This window comes from Geospiza fortis, unplaced genomic scaffold (genome assembly GCF_000277835.1).
Source record: "Geospiza fortis unplaced genomic scaffold, GeoFor_1.0 scaffold538, whole genome shotgun sequence".
Lineage (NCBI taxonomy): Eukaryota > Metazoa > Chordata > Aves > Passeriformes > Thraupidae > Geospiza > Geospiza fortis.
Window position 1 is genome coordinate 2,968,184 of NW_005054368.1, and position 18,167 is coordinate 2,986,350.

At 44.1% G+C, this 18,167-nt stretch overlaps 1 protein-coding gene across 1 annotated transcript in view; it reads right to left on the minus strand.

The window, feature by feature from the left end:
* Positions 1 to 18,167, minus strand: part of VPS53 (VPS53 subunit of GARP complex) — a 61,385-nt gene that overhangs the window by 22,004 nt on the left and 21,214 nt on the right. The window contains exons 7-14 of the mRNA XM_031059798.1: positions 16,369 to 16,447; positions 15,405 to 15,548; positions 13,474 to 13,616; positions 11,874 to 12,015; positions 10,255 to 10,356; positions 6,928 to 7,022; positions 1,909 to 2,151; positions 340 to 487 (exon numbers count right to left, since the gene is read on the minus strand). Of these exons, the coding sequence (XP_030915658.1) occupies positions 340 to 487; positions 1,909 to 2,151; positions 6,928 to 7,022; positions 10,255 to 10,356; positions 11,874 to 12,015; positions 13,474 to 13,616; positions 15,405 to 15,548; positions 16,369 to 16,447 (1,096 nt within the window). The remainder of the gene's footprint in view (positions 1 to 339; positions 488 to 1,908; positions 2,152 to 6,927; positions 7,023 to 10,254; positions 10,357 to 11,873; positions 12,016 to 13,473; positions 13,617 to 15,404; positions 15,549 to 16,368; positions 16,448 to 18,167) is intronic.

Consider the following 18,167-nt stretch of genomic DNA (forward strand, 5'->3'; position numbering starts at 1 on the left):
TATTTCATGCAAGTATTTTCCCAAAATTATTGTTGTGCTTGTTTTTATGAAGGGGAGATAATGAACAGAGAATCTTAAAAAAAAAAAAAAAATTGGCTTGGGCCCCAAGCCAAAACAAATTATGTAACAAGTAGAAAAGGATTGACCCCAAAACTGATGCTGCAAAGCAGGATTACAAGCAAATTACTTTTCTCAGAAAATCAATACTTTTCTTTCTTTGAAATACTGAATGAATAATGTAGAGCTCAATAATCAATGGATTTTTTTAGTACTTTTGGCTGTCCCAGTCCCCACAGCAGCACAGAGGAGGGGCTGGTGCCTCCTCAGAGGAAAGCTCACCTGCTGGGTGGTGGCCAGGCAATATTCTGCAGTACTCAGGATGCTGCAAATGAGGCAGAGTTCTTCTAAAGTAAACTTGGCCACTTCAGAGCCTTCCTTTTCTTTCAGCAAACTTGTGATGGTGAGCCCACCACTGCTGCTGGTTGTCCTGGGGAAAAAAAAACCAAAACCAAAACAGATAAAACCTGTGATGTTTTTGACACTCAAATGCAAAATTACTGCTGGATTTTAAGGGCATAAAAGGGCTTTATGACCACAACCCTAAACCCTGTGCAATACAGGACATCAAACTCACAACTGCTATTTTGGTGAAGGAATTTCTTTTCCAAAGAGCTTTGTACCAGGTCTTTAAGCAAAGGACAACTCACTCATTGACAAGAAAATAGATTAGGATGCAAGTGGAACACAGCCCTCCCCAGCTAGCTTCACCTTCACTGCCACTTATCCAAAATCTAATTAAAGATTGCAGGAGAATCTCAGAACTATCAGGAAACTTGTCATATTTATCTCTGCAGCACTAAACAGCTGTTCACATGCATTTGAGACTTTGGCAACCTGTTTTAAAAGCTGATGGTATCAACAAAGTAAATTATAGAAGATGTGACTTCCCCTCCAGTGTCTTCCACTGAGCAAGGTTCATGTATCAACAAAGAAAGACTCAGAGCAGTTTAGAGGCAGGAAATTCCCTACTTCTCAACTCTTTATAATCCAAATCCATTAAAAAAAAATAGGACAGTGATATTTATCTTGGACAGCAAAAATGGAGCACTCAAAAAAACGTGGCTAAAGAATGCAACTGAGGTCTGATGGAGAACACACATTAAATTTATCTTTCCACTTGTCTGGATGGAACCCCGTCCCCTTCCATCTGTGAAAGGTTTTACTGGTTTTAGAAAGTCATTCTGCTGCTCCCAGGTTTACAAAGGAAACAAACTGAAGATGTTAAATGGCAAATAGAATTATCTGCAGTGGGGTTTTGGCAACATCTCAGGAGCACCTTTAGCCTGTACACTGATCCATACTGCTGTAAACTCATTATGATTTCCCTTCTTTTCACTGGATTTACATCTACAGATCTTATTTACACAGAGATAAAATGTTCCAGGGCAGAGGGAGGTACAGGGAAGCACTTCAGCATCTCAGAAATAAACCACCTTCATTATAAATTACCATATAGATGATGTTGGGCTAAGGCAGCTGAGAATCCCAGCATGAGCTGGTTACCCAAGCAGCAATTCTGAAAGCCAGGACCGTCTGAAGAGACTTGGGCTGGCATTTCAAAAGGAACTTCAAGAAACTGCAAATCTGACTGTGAATCAAAGCCAAATATGAAGCTATTCTCCAGAGGCCCTTTAAAGAAAAACAAAGTGTGACTGCCCATTTGCTCTCCTGCTTTTCTCTCTGTGCAAAAAAACCTGAATTTTGGAGAAAATCATGAAGTAAATGGAGTGATCCTGCTGCTACCTGGGCTGCTTGACAGGGAAATGAGTGTATTCATGAATTATCTTTACAAACCATCAGCTCCTCAGTGCAGTGGGGTGTGTGCAGCACTGGGGGGGCCAGACTCACTTGGGCAGGTTTCCAGAGAGGATTTTCCAGGCGTATTCCCGCAGGTATTTCTGGAAGATGGTGGTCAGGGCTATCATGGGCTCCCCAGTGCTGAGCTGGGAGCACTGCACCATGCACTTCTTGTAGTACACAAAGAGGTCAGCACAGCTGGGCAGCACAGCTCCTCCTTCATCCACGTTGGGCTTGGGGGGACCCTGAGCCTTGAAGTCAGCCACAAATCTGTCAATCAGCTCTCCCAGATTCCTGGGGTGGGGAATAAAAAGATATTTGAGTCTGTTGAGGGAGGAATTGGGAGTGAAAAGAGAGAATAATGCTTACAATGGGATGCTCTGTCTTGTGACAGCAGCAAGTTCAGGTTTAGCAGCTGGGTATTCCCAGCCCTTTCTTATCTCCACACTCCCAGCACAAAGCTCACACAATTCCACAGCCCAAACCTTTTGTGCTCAGGAGTTTTAGTGGCAGCTTCAAATCTGTTCTCCAGCCACACATAAAAGCTCCCAGGTCTGCCAGGGCTCAGCTCAGCACATTTGATGCAAGTGCATTAAGCCTGTGCTCAAGTTTCATTCCTGGCACCAGGAAAAGGAACAGTCAGGCCTCCCATCCCAGCAGAGCTCAGGGAATATGGATTTTGAAGGGATGTGCTCAAAATGGAGTGTCCCATTTGCCATTGCTTGGTCCCATTTGGATACCACCTGGTTTTGCACAACTTCACACATCCTTTAAAGAAGTTTTATTTAGCACGAGCACAAAGTGCACTTCCTACTCAGCCTCTTTTTAAAAGCACAAAAAGCCCTCTTATTGTCTCCAGTGATTCATTACAGCCTGGTCCTTACTCAAATATTTCGGCCTTTAGACAACAATAAACTTCACTCCATCCCTTCACCAGGACAAAAAGGCTTTTGAGCATGGCAGAGAGCCAGAGCCATCAACACAGGACCAGAGAATCTTCTGATCTTGGGGAGTTCCTCTGGTCCTACCCCTCCAGAGACAGCACATCCATGTCCAGCTCAGCTCCATGGAAGAACCTCTGCCAGATGAATTCCAGCAATAAACCTCCTCCCCCAGGCACATTCACACAGCCTTCCTCAAGGAAGCTTGGATTTTGGGAAATAGATGGGCCTTTCAGATGAGAGGTACTCTGCTGACCAGGAGTTCCTGTAGTTTCTATTCCTATTTTTAATATGGTTTTCCTGCAGCTCTCCCATGGCACAAGCCACACCTCTGAGGGTGCAATGGTTGGGCTGTGCCATGATCCAGGGCAGAAAGGAGAAAGCCAAATCCTCAGGAGAAAGGCTGAGACTCTGCAGCACATTCTCACCTTTACCAGTGAAAGGGGGAAAACCCACCACCAACAGCTTTCCCCCAGTTTCTATCCCTTTTTGCTTTCCCTCTTGTGAGAGAGAAAATTCCAGAGATTCAGAGAAACCACAAGTCAGAGAATTCAGAGAATGAGAGAACCCACAAATCAGGGAATGAGAGAACCCACAAGTCAGAGAATTCAGAGAATCAGAGAATCCACAAGTCAGAGAATTGAGAGAATTGAGAGAACCCACAAGTCAGAGAACTGAGAGAACCCACAAGTCAGAGAATTTGGAGAATCAGAGAACCCAAAAATCAGAGAATTGAGAGAACCCATAAGTCAGAGAATTGAGAGAATCAGAGAACCAACAAATCAGAGAATTCAGAGAATTCACAGAACCCACAAGTCAGAGAACCCACAAGTCTCTTCCCTGATAAACTCAGAGGCTGCCGCCTCACAATGGATGAGCTCCTACCAGGGGTGATCTGCTGGGCCAAACTTATCTCCAGAGATGTGCATGGAATATCAGGATCTCCATCATGGAGCCAGGCTGTTGCAAAGACAAGCAGCCCCCTTTCTCCATGCCTATTGCTGAAGCCCTGCACACAGCTCTGATTCCACACTCCCAGCTCCTCAGCTGTGTTACAAGCACTGTAAAAACATCAGGCTGCTCCACTGATGTGATAAATCTCCACGCTGGCAGCAGCAATTGAAGGCTGAAGTGAAGCATTGATTGTGTTGGGCCACAGAGAAGCAGAATTTACCTCCCTGCGTAGCTGTAGCAGAGCCAAACAGATGGCTGCTGCAGGAGGGCTGCAGCCTGCACATCCCTGCAGCTTCTCAAGGAAAGAGGACGTGGCTCACTCCTTGTCAAACTCAACAGCTGCATCTCCACCTCTGCATCTGTGCTGGGCTCCAGCTGGGCAACAAAGTGGAGCTTTCTTAGCAGTCACCAGTCACTTGATTTTTTTTTTGCCTTCTCCCAGTCTCAAGACACGGTCAGGAATGTCGATGGCTTTTGTTTCTTTATGTTTAGCCCACATGTTCTCCTCTTCTCTGAGGCAAAGTGAAATGGATCTGCATTTTCCTGCTCCCCCAAGGTCTTGTCAAGTGGGATGCAGGAGAAAATGCAGCTGTTCAGAAAGGCTGGGAGAGCAGTGCTGGGGCTTCACGCTTGTTCTGATCCCAACCTGGATAAAGCTGCCCATCAAACCAGGCTGTGGGATTGCAGAATGGCACTGGTGACAGCAAAACATGAGGATATTGAGCACTAAAATAACTAATTCATCATTAATGCACACCTTGGCTGATGGCAAAGCTTCACATGAGCCTCAGCTGGCCCAAATATGATACCAAGGCCACAAACCTTTGTGTGGTGCAACGGGAGCACAGAGAGTGTGGCAGAAAAAGCTGCTGGGAGATGAAACATGCAGAAGGCAGGAGAGCTACAGAAAATGAGCATTTTCTGCACAGACTCTGCAAAAAGGAAAAGGTCCAAGAAAAGTCTCTGGTAGTGCAGATGTGGTATTTCCTAACAGTAGCACATTTATTGGGAGTGAGAACTAGCCAAATCTAACCAAGAGAAAGAATGAAATTAAATCACATAAAGGGAATTCTATTCTGCTTCTTTTCGTTCCTGCATTCCTCTTCCTTTGTTTTTTTTTGGTTTTTGTTTTTTTTTTTTAATTTCACTCAACCTATTCAGGGTTGGTCTGGCTATCAGGAGAAGAACCAGGAACTCACAAGGAGCAGGAGAGGAGAAGAGGGTGCTCAGGAAGCTGGGTGTGAACAGAGCAGTGGCACTGACACACCTGGAGCACTGCAGAGCACTTTCCATGCACTGGGGATTCTGGAAGCCCCTCTGCAGCTGAGGCTGCAAACACACAGCACAAAGTGCCAGCTTTCCAAGCTCTCTGGGCTCAGACGTGCCTCTGAGCAGATTTAAGGAGGGCTCTGCACACTCTCAGCCCTGCAGACCTGACAGAGCTCTTCCTGCTCTCCCAGAACAGCTCAGCTCACATCTGTGTGCTCCTGCTGCTCCACAAAGGACAGCTAAAGACGCACATCCCAAAGGGGCAGGAATGAAATCTGCTCTGCTGGTCAGAAATCTGGTATTTACTCTGCAGCTGAGGGTGGAGAGCAGCATCTTTAAACTCCTTCTTTCAGGTGTCTCCTCTTAAACTGCTACAGATTTTGGCACTGTGTTTCTATAAATGGGTATGGAAACAATTTTTTGGCAGAAAATGCCCACAGGTTTAATGTGGCAGAAAAATTATTAACAAAACTATTGCTCTCACTATTCAGAGCTCAAATATACAATTAATGATCTAAGCAACATCTCATTTTCAGATAATGGCAACAGATTCCTCAAAAGTTCAATCAAAGGAAGAAGAAGAGAGAAAATAGTGAAGAAAAGCAATTTTTGGCAGTCAGGGGCAGCATGGGGAATACTGTGGCAGTTTTTCTTTGAACTCCCTGCAGCTTGTGGCTATAAAGATAATATAAAACATCTCATGATTGTAAAGGAAAAAAGAGAAGAAGAAAAAAAAAAAAGGCAACTGAAGGGGCTAGGAGCACAGTGGGGTAGAATTACCAAAATGGGGATTAAAATGGCCCCCAGTGAGAAGGGAAGAAATACTCAAAGAAGTCTGTGCTCAGTTGGCTGAGGGCAGGGGGGAAATATCAGTTTCCCTTTGTGATATTGCAGAGCAGAACCTAAACCCAGCAGGACACAGCACTGTGCAAGGTTTCAGCTATTTAATGATTTTTTTTTAAAGCATAAAAAGTTGATGGGACATGGAAAAGCTTTTTCAAGATGCTTATCATGGAGTTTGGATAAAATCAGGACACTACAAGCCCTGAGTTAGACATTCTCTCATGTGCAAAGCCTTGGAAGATACAAGAGCACACACAGATGAGAGACACCAAGTAGGAACCTCCTCCTTTCCAGCCACTAATCTGTGCTAAAAGACCAAATTGAACCTTTTTCAGCTATTTCCTCTCCCAGGTGGCACTGCAGTTGTTACTGAGATGTTATTTAAGCCCTGGTGTGAATGGAGGTGCACAAGGAAGTGTGGTGAGAGCCCTGAAAACTTCTCAGAGCTCAAAGCTGAAAGCTCCTTTCATTCAAGGTTTTTTGCTGCAAGTTAAAGAGGAAGATGAAGAAGGGTGCCAGGGATTAAAGCCCCTGACAAAGTCCCGGTCTGTGAGCAATGATAATGTTATCTTACAACCAGCTTTCATCTACGGATCTCAAATAACTTATTCCTACAAAGCAAATCCTGCAACTCCTCTGCCACAAAGCCACATGTGTGTTTTACAGAAAACCCAACCCTGTTATTTGTGGAAGACATGAGATGAAAGAAAGACACACGTCTGCAGTGGGAATTGCAGAGGCAACAGAAGCAATTTCAGGAACTCTGAGCTTCTTCCAGAGAGAGGGAGCAGGCACCAAACCTGCAGCCCTGTGCAATTACACACAAACCCAACTCCACAGCCCTCTGCAATTACACACAAACCCAACTCCACAGCCCCCTGAACACTCATTTTGTCCAAGCAAAGGCCCCACTCAAAGCTTCTTGAACCACAAACACTGCTCCTGTTGAAATCAAGCAGCAGAGTTGCAATATATTAAATTTTCTGCAGCTTGAGGACAGAATCCAGCACAACCCAGCACATCAAAAACCAAATAAACCCTGAAATTCAGGCTGGTTACTCACTTGTCCTGGGACTCAATGTACACATAAAGGTGAGGCTCAAAGCACTTGGAAACAATGCCATGGAAAGGATTGTCAGGGACCTTTGGCTTCTTTGGCTGCAAGGAAACATTTAAAATGTTGGTTCAAACCTGCCCTGTAAGACCTTGACGGAACAGCAATGCAACAGCACAGAAGGACAGAAATCTTTACAGATATTGTGACACAGAAATTTGCTGTCAAATCATCAAAGCATATAAATGTTATTATATCCAAGTCTTCCCCCCTTTCTAGGGAGCTGTTAGCAATCCAAGGAATTATCTTTCCACTTGTAAAATACTCTTAGTCTTGAAGGGAAGGCTGCTCCATGCTAACAGATTTCAGCTGAACAATCTTAATGCAGTTTGCAAATAAAATCTCCCTGAATCCTTCAAGCAGTAACAAGGCTCCTCTAGTCCCCTCTGAAATCAAATGTAGCAGTTATTTGGAAGCAAGATTAAAGAATCCTTACATTTTAGAGTATCAAGGGCAATAACTCAAAGCTACAGGCTTCATCTGAATGAATTTTATTTAGATAAACAGCATGTAATTACTGCAGGAGCCAGAATTATACAGGCCTGCTTTCACTGTGAAACATGTTTCTGGGGATGCAAAGATTTCTATTTTTAAATCACATTTAGAGCATTAAGCACAGGTGCCATGTGGGAGCCATCCTGTTTACCCTCATTTGAGTTTAGTGCTGCACTCAAACCATGGCCCAGCACAGCTCACACATTGAAATTTGTGCATGTTTAAGCACCCAGGCTAGGCAGGACTTTTAAGTTCTTTTTTTGCCCTACAGCTAGATTGTTATTATTCTTTTTTACTAATAGGTAATTTCTCTTGGTGCTTTCCAGCAGACCAGCAGCTTTTCCCTGGCTGCAAAGAGGGCTGCAGTGACTCTGGAATGGAATTCTTGCTTCTCTCTCCACAAAAAGCCAAGATCAGCTCCCAGCCAATGAAGATATGAATTTTTCCAGCTGAATTTTTTTTTTTTAGTGCAAGAAAAGCCAAACAAAAGAAGCAAAGCCTTAAAGACTTTCTCTCCTAAACAACAGAGGAGGTGGCACTAAGAATTTGGCAGAAATATCAGAGTGTGACAAGGCAAACTTTTCTCAGCAACAATTCAGCCCCAAATGATGAATCCCAACTTATGGCTGCAAACCTGAAGTGAGGAAATGGTTTTATGGAGGCCAGACCACCTCTGTGAGCCTTGAATAAAGAATTTAACTTTTAAGAGCCTTGGGACAGAACCATTACCAGGCATCCTCCACCCAAACCCCTCTGAGTGCAGGATGCACTCACTCACTGGAGATGAGAGGGAAAAAACAGCTGGGAATCACAGAAACCTCCCATCTGCAAAGCCCTGGCATGGCAGTGCCAGCACAAAGCTGCAGATTCACCAAGTTTAGCACTCAGCTCCTGCAGCAGGCCTGGCTCTCTGTGTCTCTGCACCACGCTGCTCCCAGCATGTCTGGTGGAAGGAATATTAAATCTTTTACCAGTAGCACTGAAGCTGTATTTCTGAGTGTGCAACCCTGTCCAAAAGCTGCAGATGTTTAAGCTATTTCCTCCTTGAGTTTGATGGAAATAATAAAAGGTTACTGCTGTCACAGCAAGGAGGTCTGCAGCTGGCCCAGTTTCCTTTCATTACTATCCAAAGTAAACAGATTAAATGGAACTGCTAGGATTACCAAAAGAGGTGCTTTTTTAGCATGGATTTCCCCCCCCAAAATTCTTGTGCTCCCTTTTAGATTCCCAAGTGTCTTGAATTTTCAGGAGTGGCGTCTTGGAAGGGCTCTTTTACTGAAAACCCTTCATCTTCAACTCTTTGTGTCCCTTCTGTTCTTCACGCAGTGACAGGAAAGATGAGATTTTCAGCACTTCCAGACTCCCAGCATGAACCAGCAGCTGCTGGCACTGGGACACTGAAATGTTGGAGCCCACCTGGCACCCAGGAGGCTGCAGGGCAGCAGAGCCCAGCCCTGTGACACTGCCACAGGGCATACCTGCAAGGAAAGGCAAGACTCACCAAAAACGGCACAACCAGGGATGTCTCCTCTCCATGGATGGCTTCACAAGGTCCAGGGAGCACAGCAGTTCCTCTCTCAGAAGCTCCAGAACTGCTGCATTCTGCTGTTCAATAAACCCAGCCCTAATTGTTGTAATTATCTCTTCACCTGCCTCCTAACACCTTGGCTTCTCCAAGGATGTCCTCTCATCTCAACACTGCACACCCCAGCCAACATTCCAGTCATGAGCTACTGGAAAGCAAACTCTTCCCAAGAAATGCATCAGAGGTGTCTCCTCAGGTTCCCAATCTCTGCCTCACTGATAAAATCCACACAATACCAACTGTCCAAGCTGGATTTTAATGGAGAGAGCAAAACCTTGCTTAAATCATTGTGTTTCAGGACTTTGGCTGTGGATGAAGGCAGAGGGGCTGCCTCGCTCATGTGGAAATCTGGAGGGGATGCAGTGCACCAGACTGTGCTCCCACCTCCTGCTCTCCCCAGGGACATGGATTTGAGCAGGTCCTGAGGCCCTGGTCACCCATCAGGACACACCTGTACATGGCCCATTTACAGGGCTGTAAATCCCCTCAACAAGAGGAGAGTACCAGCCTCAAGTAACCCACAATTGAACACTTAGAAAACATCCATCTGGTGTATTAAAAAAACACAGGCTTTGATATTGGTGCCAATTAAAACAATTGCATTTACCATTCACCCTTTAATGTTTGCAGAGGGCTTTGGAAGCCCTGTGCTTGTACAAGCAGTTAGGTGCTGCCTGCTTTGCAGAGGTAATGGATAAAAAGCACTGGAAAGACAAAAATCCCACAAGTGATTTATCTGGGGTGAAAATCTAAAGCTGACACTTGAAAGTTCAATGACTTGCCTGGTGACTCCAGACAGTTTGCTTGGCTGACAGGGCAAAATATGAATTGCAACTGTTTGCAGAGGAGTTTCTTTGGGGATCTGAAAACCCAAATAGCTATTTCATCTCCCTTTGACAGAAATCCTGTAGTTACATCTGGGCTGTTGCTGTACAGGCTGGAACAGAATCCAGCTCACTCTCACGTGGCAGGATTGTCTCTGCACTATTAACTGGAATAAAGATTGCTTTGGTTTCAGTGAAGTGAGCCAGAGCAAAGCATGGTCGTACTGGGAGCCTGAATGCTGCACAAAGGATCAAAACTGCACTCAATTAATTGCTGTGAAAACAAACTTTTCAAATCAATGGGATGGGAAAAGCTGAGGCCCCACTGGAGATTCTGACAGAGGCTGAGAAGTGGGAACTTCAAAGACTTACTTTGTCTGTATCACTTTTCTCCATCACAATCTCATCTGTCTCTGCCCCGGTTTCATCCTCCAGAAAGGGGTTGGTGGAGGGAGGTGGCACTTCTGGCTTCTTCTGTTGGAAAAGAGGAAGCTCTTCAGAGAACAGCCAGTTTTGTGCCCTCTGGCACACAGCAGCATCCACATTTTGCTTTCCTGAGCCCTTCAAAGCACTGCCCAGCAATTTGCCTTCTCCCAGCAGAGCTGATCAGATCCTGGCTCCCTCTCCACCCCTCCATGCTGCCTGAATCCTCCTTGAAAGTGTGACATTTTTTCCAGTGTGACATTTCCACTCTCCCAAACCCCATTCCAAAGTGTGTGGTCTCCACTGGGATAACCTACAACAGCAGCTCCAAAACTCTGCCCTGAAACAAACCCCAAATTGCTGCTCCCACTGTTTGTCTCCCCCCTCAGCCAGCTCTTTATAATGGTGGCCTTCATTTTGTGTACAAAACAGGGCAAAGGAGAGCCAGAGTGTCACAGCCTCTGGACATGTCAGAAAGGGGGAAACACAGGATTTTCTGTCATTTGAAACCACACCCTCTCCTTCTACTTTTCTCACAACAACCCAACAAAGTGAATTTAATTAAAGCTGCAAATTTTCTATGAAATTTGTCAGAATAAATAAAGCCATATTCCTGAGAGATCTAAATTCAGCCAGGAGGAAAACCTTACAGGACTTCCTCTTTTAATTAGCAAATGACCAGTGGGTCCAGCAGGCTTTCCTTGGAGGCTGAATTATCACATCCAGGCTGGACAGAGAAGCCAAGCACACATGGTCTGTGCTGCCAGGGCATCTGGCTGGCAGAGCTCTGGGCTGAGATTCGAGGCAGGAAAAGCTCAGAGATGGCTCCAGAGATACTCCCTGAGTTTTTTTCTCTTGGTTCTACATTTACAATGTACAAAAAGAGACAAAGCAGAAACTGCCAATGTCCCTGCAAGCCAGAGCGACCCAAAAATGTGGGATTGAAAGCTGGTACCATGTGGTCAATGTGTGGTACTCAGAAATGAGGAGAAGAGGAGACTTTTATTTATAATGTGTCACTGACATGTAGAGAACAAACATTACAAGGCATTTAACCACACCATAATAAACTCTGTGGCTTCAAACAGCACAGGGCCCCAGGAGAACCAAAAAAGCACACAAGCAGTGCATTTCTTATTCTTGTGAGCCCTGTGCCATCTTCCCTACAGTCTACACAACTAAAAAAATCACTTTTCCAATTGAGGAAAAAAAGTGATGCTGAGCAGAGTCACACTGAGCACCCTGAGCAAGGGGAGGCTGCAGGGGACACCTTCTGTAGTCTCCAGCACCTGAGCTTTGTGTGAGGGGATTTCTTTCTCCTGAGAAAGCTGCTGAGTAAAGGAGAGCTCTTCATAATTACCACTAAGCCATTTTCTCTATAGTCTACACAACTAAAAAATAATTTTTCCAACACAGGCCACTGAGCAGAGTCACACTGAACACCCTGAGCAAGGGGAGGCTGCAGGTGACACTTTCTGCAGTCTCCAGCACCTGAGCTTTGTGTGAAGGGGATTTTTCCTCCTGAGCAAGCTGCTGAGTAAAGGAGAGCTCTTCAGAAATGCCCTTACCCCTGTGCCATCAGCAAGAGTGCAGCCTGAGAAGCGTTTGGCCAGGAGCCCCTCGAAGTTGGTTGTTCTCTGAATTGCAAACAGAAGCAATTTCACCTCAATCTCCTTGGCCCTGGTGCGCATGATCTTGGAGAGCTCTGCCCTGCAAGAGAGAGGGGATATAGAAAAAACAAATGTGGTTTCCTATAAAGGTGTGAAACCTAACACTGGAACTCAGTCCGATCCCCAGAGAGACTTTCATCACAAAATTCAGGCTAATTCCTAAGAGGCTCTCTAACATAAAAGTGCTTTGCAGATCCCATTTCAAACACAGCCACGGTTGTTGTGAGCTCTGTGGGTAACAGGACCCCATCTCCTGTTGGGAAAGCCCAGAGGGTCCAAGCTTGGGAAGCTCAGGGACTCCCACTGGGACCCAGAACAAAGGCAATGGTGCTACTGGAACTCCACTGGCACCTTCCTCTGCCTCCCTGTCTCTGGCTGGCAAAGAGCCTGGTCACCACAGTCAGCTCATGCTATTCCACTTGGTCTGAAACATTGCTGATTTTTACCTCTGTTACGCTGAAAATTGATTTTCACATCACTTCAATTTCTCATTGTTTTAGCGACGCTTCTCAGCCTTTTCACTCCTCACTTCCTTTTAACCACAGACAATTCCAAAGAGACATTTGCACCCTGCCTTCAGACACTGACCAGCAGGGCAGGAGCCAAGCCAACCTTTTATTTTCAGGAAGCTGGGAGGCAGCAGGAGCTGCATGGTATCACCAAAGGGGTATTGGGACAGACAAAGGTGATACAGAGACTCTAGCATCAGAAGGCATGAAAAGGCCCTTTATTATTATAAATTTACAGGGGTTTTAAAATTATTATTATATTTTTATTATGTATTATTTTAATTATTTTATTATTTTTATTATTATTATTAGAAGTTTACAGTTTTTATAGAAACAATGGTGGACTTAAGACCTGATTGCCCTTTAGTGTCACTATAGGATAAGAAACAACACGATGCAGACTCGCTGCTCTTTTTAAGGTAAAAAAAGGACTTTTATTTTTCTGACTCCAATATTTATAATTTCCAAAAGTGACAGTGGATTGGAGGGTGAAAGTGCCACCTCTCCAATGACACTGGACAAACTAACAGTCTATTAAATTTCTCCTCCTCCATAAAAGAATGCAAAACAATAAGTTATTTACATAAAGTGTGTGAGAAAGTTCATTACAAGAATGTAAATGTCCAAAAGCTTAAAAAATCTTAAAAAATCAGAGCAATACTTCAGGAATCTTTTTTTACACTACTGGTGAACTATGAATAGTACACTCTGGAGAACCATATCTATAAACAATAGAAAGAGAGATAATAATTGTTTTAATTCTTTCTCTGAGCTTTCTCACAGAAAACCCTAGGGCAGTTATGTGTCTCTCTGTTCAGAGATGTGTGATACCCAGGTGGGGCTCACCTGGTGACGTGGCAGAATCCTGGGGCAGTTCTGTGTCTGTCAGAGATGTGTGATACCCAGGTGGGGCTCACCTGGTGACGTGGCAGAATCCTGGGGCAGTTCTGTGTCTGTCAGAGATCTGTGGCTCCCCAGGTGGGGCTCACCTGGTGATGTGGCAGAAGTCCACGGCAATGCGCTCCGTCATGCACCACTCTGCGGGGAACATGCGCCCGTACTTCTCCTCGTAATCCACCAGCTGCCTCTTGATCCAGGCGTAGCGCCGGTCAATCTTGTCCAGCCAGGCCACCTGCACCCCAGGGACAAGGACTTTTTTTAACACCACCAGCATCTTCAGCAAATATTCAGAGCTGTGCTGCTGCTGCAGCTCTGCTCTCTCTCAATCACAGTGATTTTACATTGATTATTTTACATTTTACATTGATCTTGATCCAGGCGTAGCGCTGGTCAATCTTGTCCAGCCAGGCCATCTGAACCTCAGGCAAAATGACTTTTTAGCACCATCAGCATCTTTAGCAAATATTCAGAGCTGTGCTGCTGCTGCAGCTCTGCTCTCTCTCCGTCAGAGGTGGTTTTACATTGATTAACATCCTCTGAATGCTTTGGATAATCGGTGATATTTTTGCCCAACGTCCAGGAGGAATGATGAGGAGGACTCCATCTTATCAGAAGGCTAATTGATTATACTATATTATTCTATATTTTATTATATTACATCTAAACTGAATCTGCCAAGCACTCATCTCCACTGCACACACACCTGGATTCAATTGGTCAGTGAATCAAAACACTCACACCAAAATCCAATTTCCAATTCCCTTCAGGTAAACAGTGTTCCACAATGCATTCCACTTGTGAACAACACAGGAGCGGTAAATGAGATAAGAATTGTTTTGATCATTCTTTGCTTCTCTCACTGCTTCTCCCACGTTCAGAGAATGTCAATCCCACATTGGATATTAGGAAAAATTTCTTCACTGAAAGGGTTACCAAGCACTGGAACAGGCTGCCCAGGGAATTGGCTGAGTCACATCCCAGGAGGGATTGAAAAGATTTGTGGATGTGGCACTTAGGGACAGGGTTTAGCAGTGGACTTGGCAAGGGTTGGAATCAAGGATCTGAAAGGTCTTTTCCAACCTCAATGATTCTGGGATTCCAAGTGCTTAAACACATGCCAGACTGAAAATCCTATCTTGTGTGAATTAAGAGAGCAAGTTCTGTTGAAAATGAGGATAACAGTACTCCTAAATCATGCAGAGATTATTGAAAACTCAATCCAATAATATTTCATTTGATCCCACCCTCTTTGTTTCAGACAGAGAGGTTAAAGTGAGTGGGATGAGAATGTAGCAATTCCTGGATTCTTACATTCAGCTCACATTTAAATTCCAACTAAAATTCTTACAAGCTGAGCAGGATGGGATTTTTTCCCCTCAATAATTGTGTTTTCTGGTCAAAAAGTAGAAAGATTAATCCAGAAAACTTAGGTGGAAAAATGTTATTTAAACTTAGGCAGTTTAGCCTTTATTTTATGTCAAACACTTGAAATTGATAAAATACATTTTGATCTAAAGGTGATTCTGGTTTGTGCGGGATTTTTTTCCAAATTCAAGGACGTTATGGTAAACTTTTACAAAGCTATTAGTATCAGGACAGGAATTTTAAAACTTAGCTACAAAGGTAATTAACTTTCTATAAATCCTTCCCCCTCAGCTTTCTAAGCATGTTGGGATGTTTCTTGATTGTTTGGGGGTGGTGGTGTTGAGTTTTGAATTTTCAGAGTTTCATTTTTCAACCTTTTGCAGGGTTGAAATAAAACTAACACAAATTTACTTTCTATATGTGGGAGAAAACATTTCTAGCGATGATCTGAGAAACTGAGGTCTAAGGTGGGAGGATCCTGGCAGAGATAACAGCAACTCCCAGCTCATCAGCCACTCCAGATCACACCCAGAATCAGTTTCCAGGCCCTTGGGATAAAAACTTTTCACCACAGGAACCTGTGGAAGTGAGAACTTTGGGAATGCCAGCAGAGCAAAATGTGAAATCCAAACGGAGCTTGCAAAGCTTCCCTTACATCTTGATTTTCCTGGAAAAGGACCAGATACTCTGAGAGGTGTTGTTTAATGAATTTCTTGATGATTTCCTGTTTGATCCTGGGGTCCAGGACGTTGGCTACCAGGCAGGCATCACGTAGGACATTGCTGGGCCCACCAGTCCTCTGTCAAAACAAACAGGAAGAAAATGATTTCAGGTTAATTAAGTTGAATGGGTGATTGCAAATGCATCCAGGTTTATCCTTTCCTATTATTCTCTTTTCTGCTGCTACTCTTTATTTATTGCTGCATGAAAACTGAGCTGCTTTCATTTCACTGTCCATGAAGTTGTTCCATGGTAAAGGCAGAAAAATTAGAAACATTTTTTTTTAATAAAAAAGCTGCTTTGGTGCTGCTTCTCACAGACACAGATTTGCCCTTCACCAACTGCTCCAAAAGGTCTCCTCATTTCTGTACCTGTCACTTGCATGAAGAAACCAGCAGAGCTGGTACTTTGAAAGACAGAACTGGTGTTTTCTTGGAAGTAAATTCAAATTCACACCTACTCCCCTTACTGTTAGCAAATGTTTGGATGCACAGTGCTGGGGAAGCACAGTTGGTGCTTTAGCCCCAGCCCAGATTTGTATCTGTGCTGAGAAAACCAGACACAAACTTGGTGGCACTGTGTCAACAGCCAGCCTGTGCTTGGCTTCCCCTGAACAAAACACTGATTTTTGTGACAAATAAATAACCAGGGACTGGGTGAGACCCCAAGGAAACCCCAGAGATGAATTATTGGGCATTCTCTGCCTGGCTGCAGCCCTCTTGCGGGAGCTGGGTGCAGAGTGAAGGGAAGGCTGGCAGAAATCACCCTCTGCTTTCTAAAGAAACTCCTGAAACAGGCAGAGACCAAATCTAGAGGAAAAATGAGACTAAATCCAACAACAATCATCCTGAAGAGTTTCCAGTGACACTTTTCAACAGGAGGAAAAGTGAGAACTTTACCTTTGTACCTTGGGAAGGAAAGGCTTCCTCGAAGTCAGCCAGGATCTGCTGTCCCAACTCGTTCTGTGCTGCCTTCACCCTGAGGGGACACAGGAATGGCTTTGGGGGGGGTCTCAAAAACCTCCCTGCAGGGTGGCTGCAACACCAGCAGCTGCAGGAAGGCTTGTAAGGGATCAAAAGGATGCTGAAGAGAAAATATCCGCACTCAGAAGGTCTCTGTGTCAAAACTGGGAGACGTTTTGCTCCCTGAATGGCAATTCCTGAACCCTCAGCTGCAGCACACCATGCCCTGGATTCTCCTGCCCTGCTGCCATTTAATATTTCAATAAGGGCCAGTTTATCAGCTCCTTGAAAGGCCTTTAATGCCAGTGTGATCTACACTGCAATTCATTTCTGTTGCCCACATTTCAACAGAAATATGTTTCCAACATGTAAAAAGCTTCACGATGTCTCAATCTTCACCATGAACCTTTCACAGCTCCAGGTGTACTGATCCACTTCTAAATGAATACAGCTGGCAGCAGTTTTATCCTATAAATTCTCAGTGTCTTAGAGAAGCACAAAAGAGCAAAAGGTAAGAAACGGGAGTAGAATAAACCACAACCTTGCTCTTTATTTGGCTGAGAGAATAAAGCTTCCCATTTCCAGAAATAAAAGTCAATACAGCTTAATTGATACTTCTAGGGAAATGGAAATGCCTACACACACTAGAAAGTGCCAAAGCAAACAGTGAGCACTTCTATCCCTCTGCAGCCCTTGAATTCTTCCATCAGTTCTTATTATACTGGAAAGGCTTTCAGGCCTGAACTGATCACTCAGACAGTGGATTTTTCCACTGAGATTGATACTTTAGCAAGACTGGTGACATTTACTGTTGTGAAAATGTTTGTTCAGACTGTGGGGAGAAGACTTGGGAATTTTTTTTTGTGCTTGTTTAAGACTCCTCAATCTTATCAAGGAATGATCTGCTTCTTTAATCTTCCCATTTGAGTTCCATTAGTAGGAAAAACCCACAAGATGATCTGACAGTGCTGGATTCTTTCCTGGTGCCAAATGCAGAAAATCCTAGTCCTTTAAATATAAATTTATATCTGTGATTTAACTGGATGTACGACCTGCCTTCCTCAGGATTTATTTATGAGGATTTTGTTGGAAAATCTTCCTGCCTGCGGTGTCAAAAATAATTCTCACTTAAGCTCTCTGCTTCACAGGAATGTTCAGAGACTCCTCTACTCTTCCAGGTAAAGACATCCAGTTAACAACTTCATAAGTGGGAAACAAAATGTTGAAATCTAATTCACTGATATGTTGAAATAGGAGTGGGGAATTTAATCAGTAAGGAGGAAGCCACAGCTACAGGTTTACTCCTGCTTAAATTCTACAAGAAAGCACTTGTAGCTCACGTGAGAATCACAAAAAGAAACCTTTCATTCTCCAGGAAAAAAGTGGGGAAAAAAAAGACACTGAAAACAGACTGATTTTTTTTATCTTCTAAAAAATCCAGAAACAAGAAGTGTGTGGAATTAGGAGTCACAGAAATTAGTGAGTTTGTATGAACAACTGGAAGCTATTAGCAGTGATACTTCTTCTGAGTGGCTGTGGGGACCCTTCTGTTTGACAACAGCTGCAGTGCAGCACAGTGGAGGCACTGAAAAGAGCAGCAGCCAGATTCCTAAAGACTCAACAAATTTAAAAGAGCCTCTGTCAAGCAGTTAAAAGCCCTGTCCACAAGCTTTGTTGTTTCAGGCTCTGATTCAGGAAAGTACTTAAGGATAATCTTAATGGGGATTCTCATATCC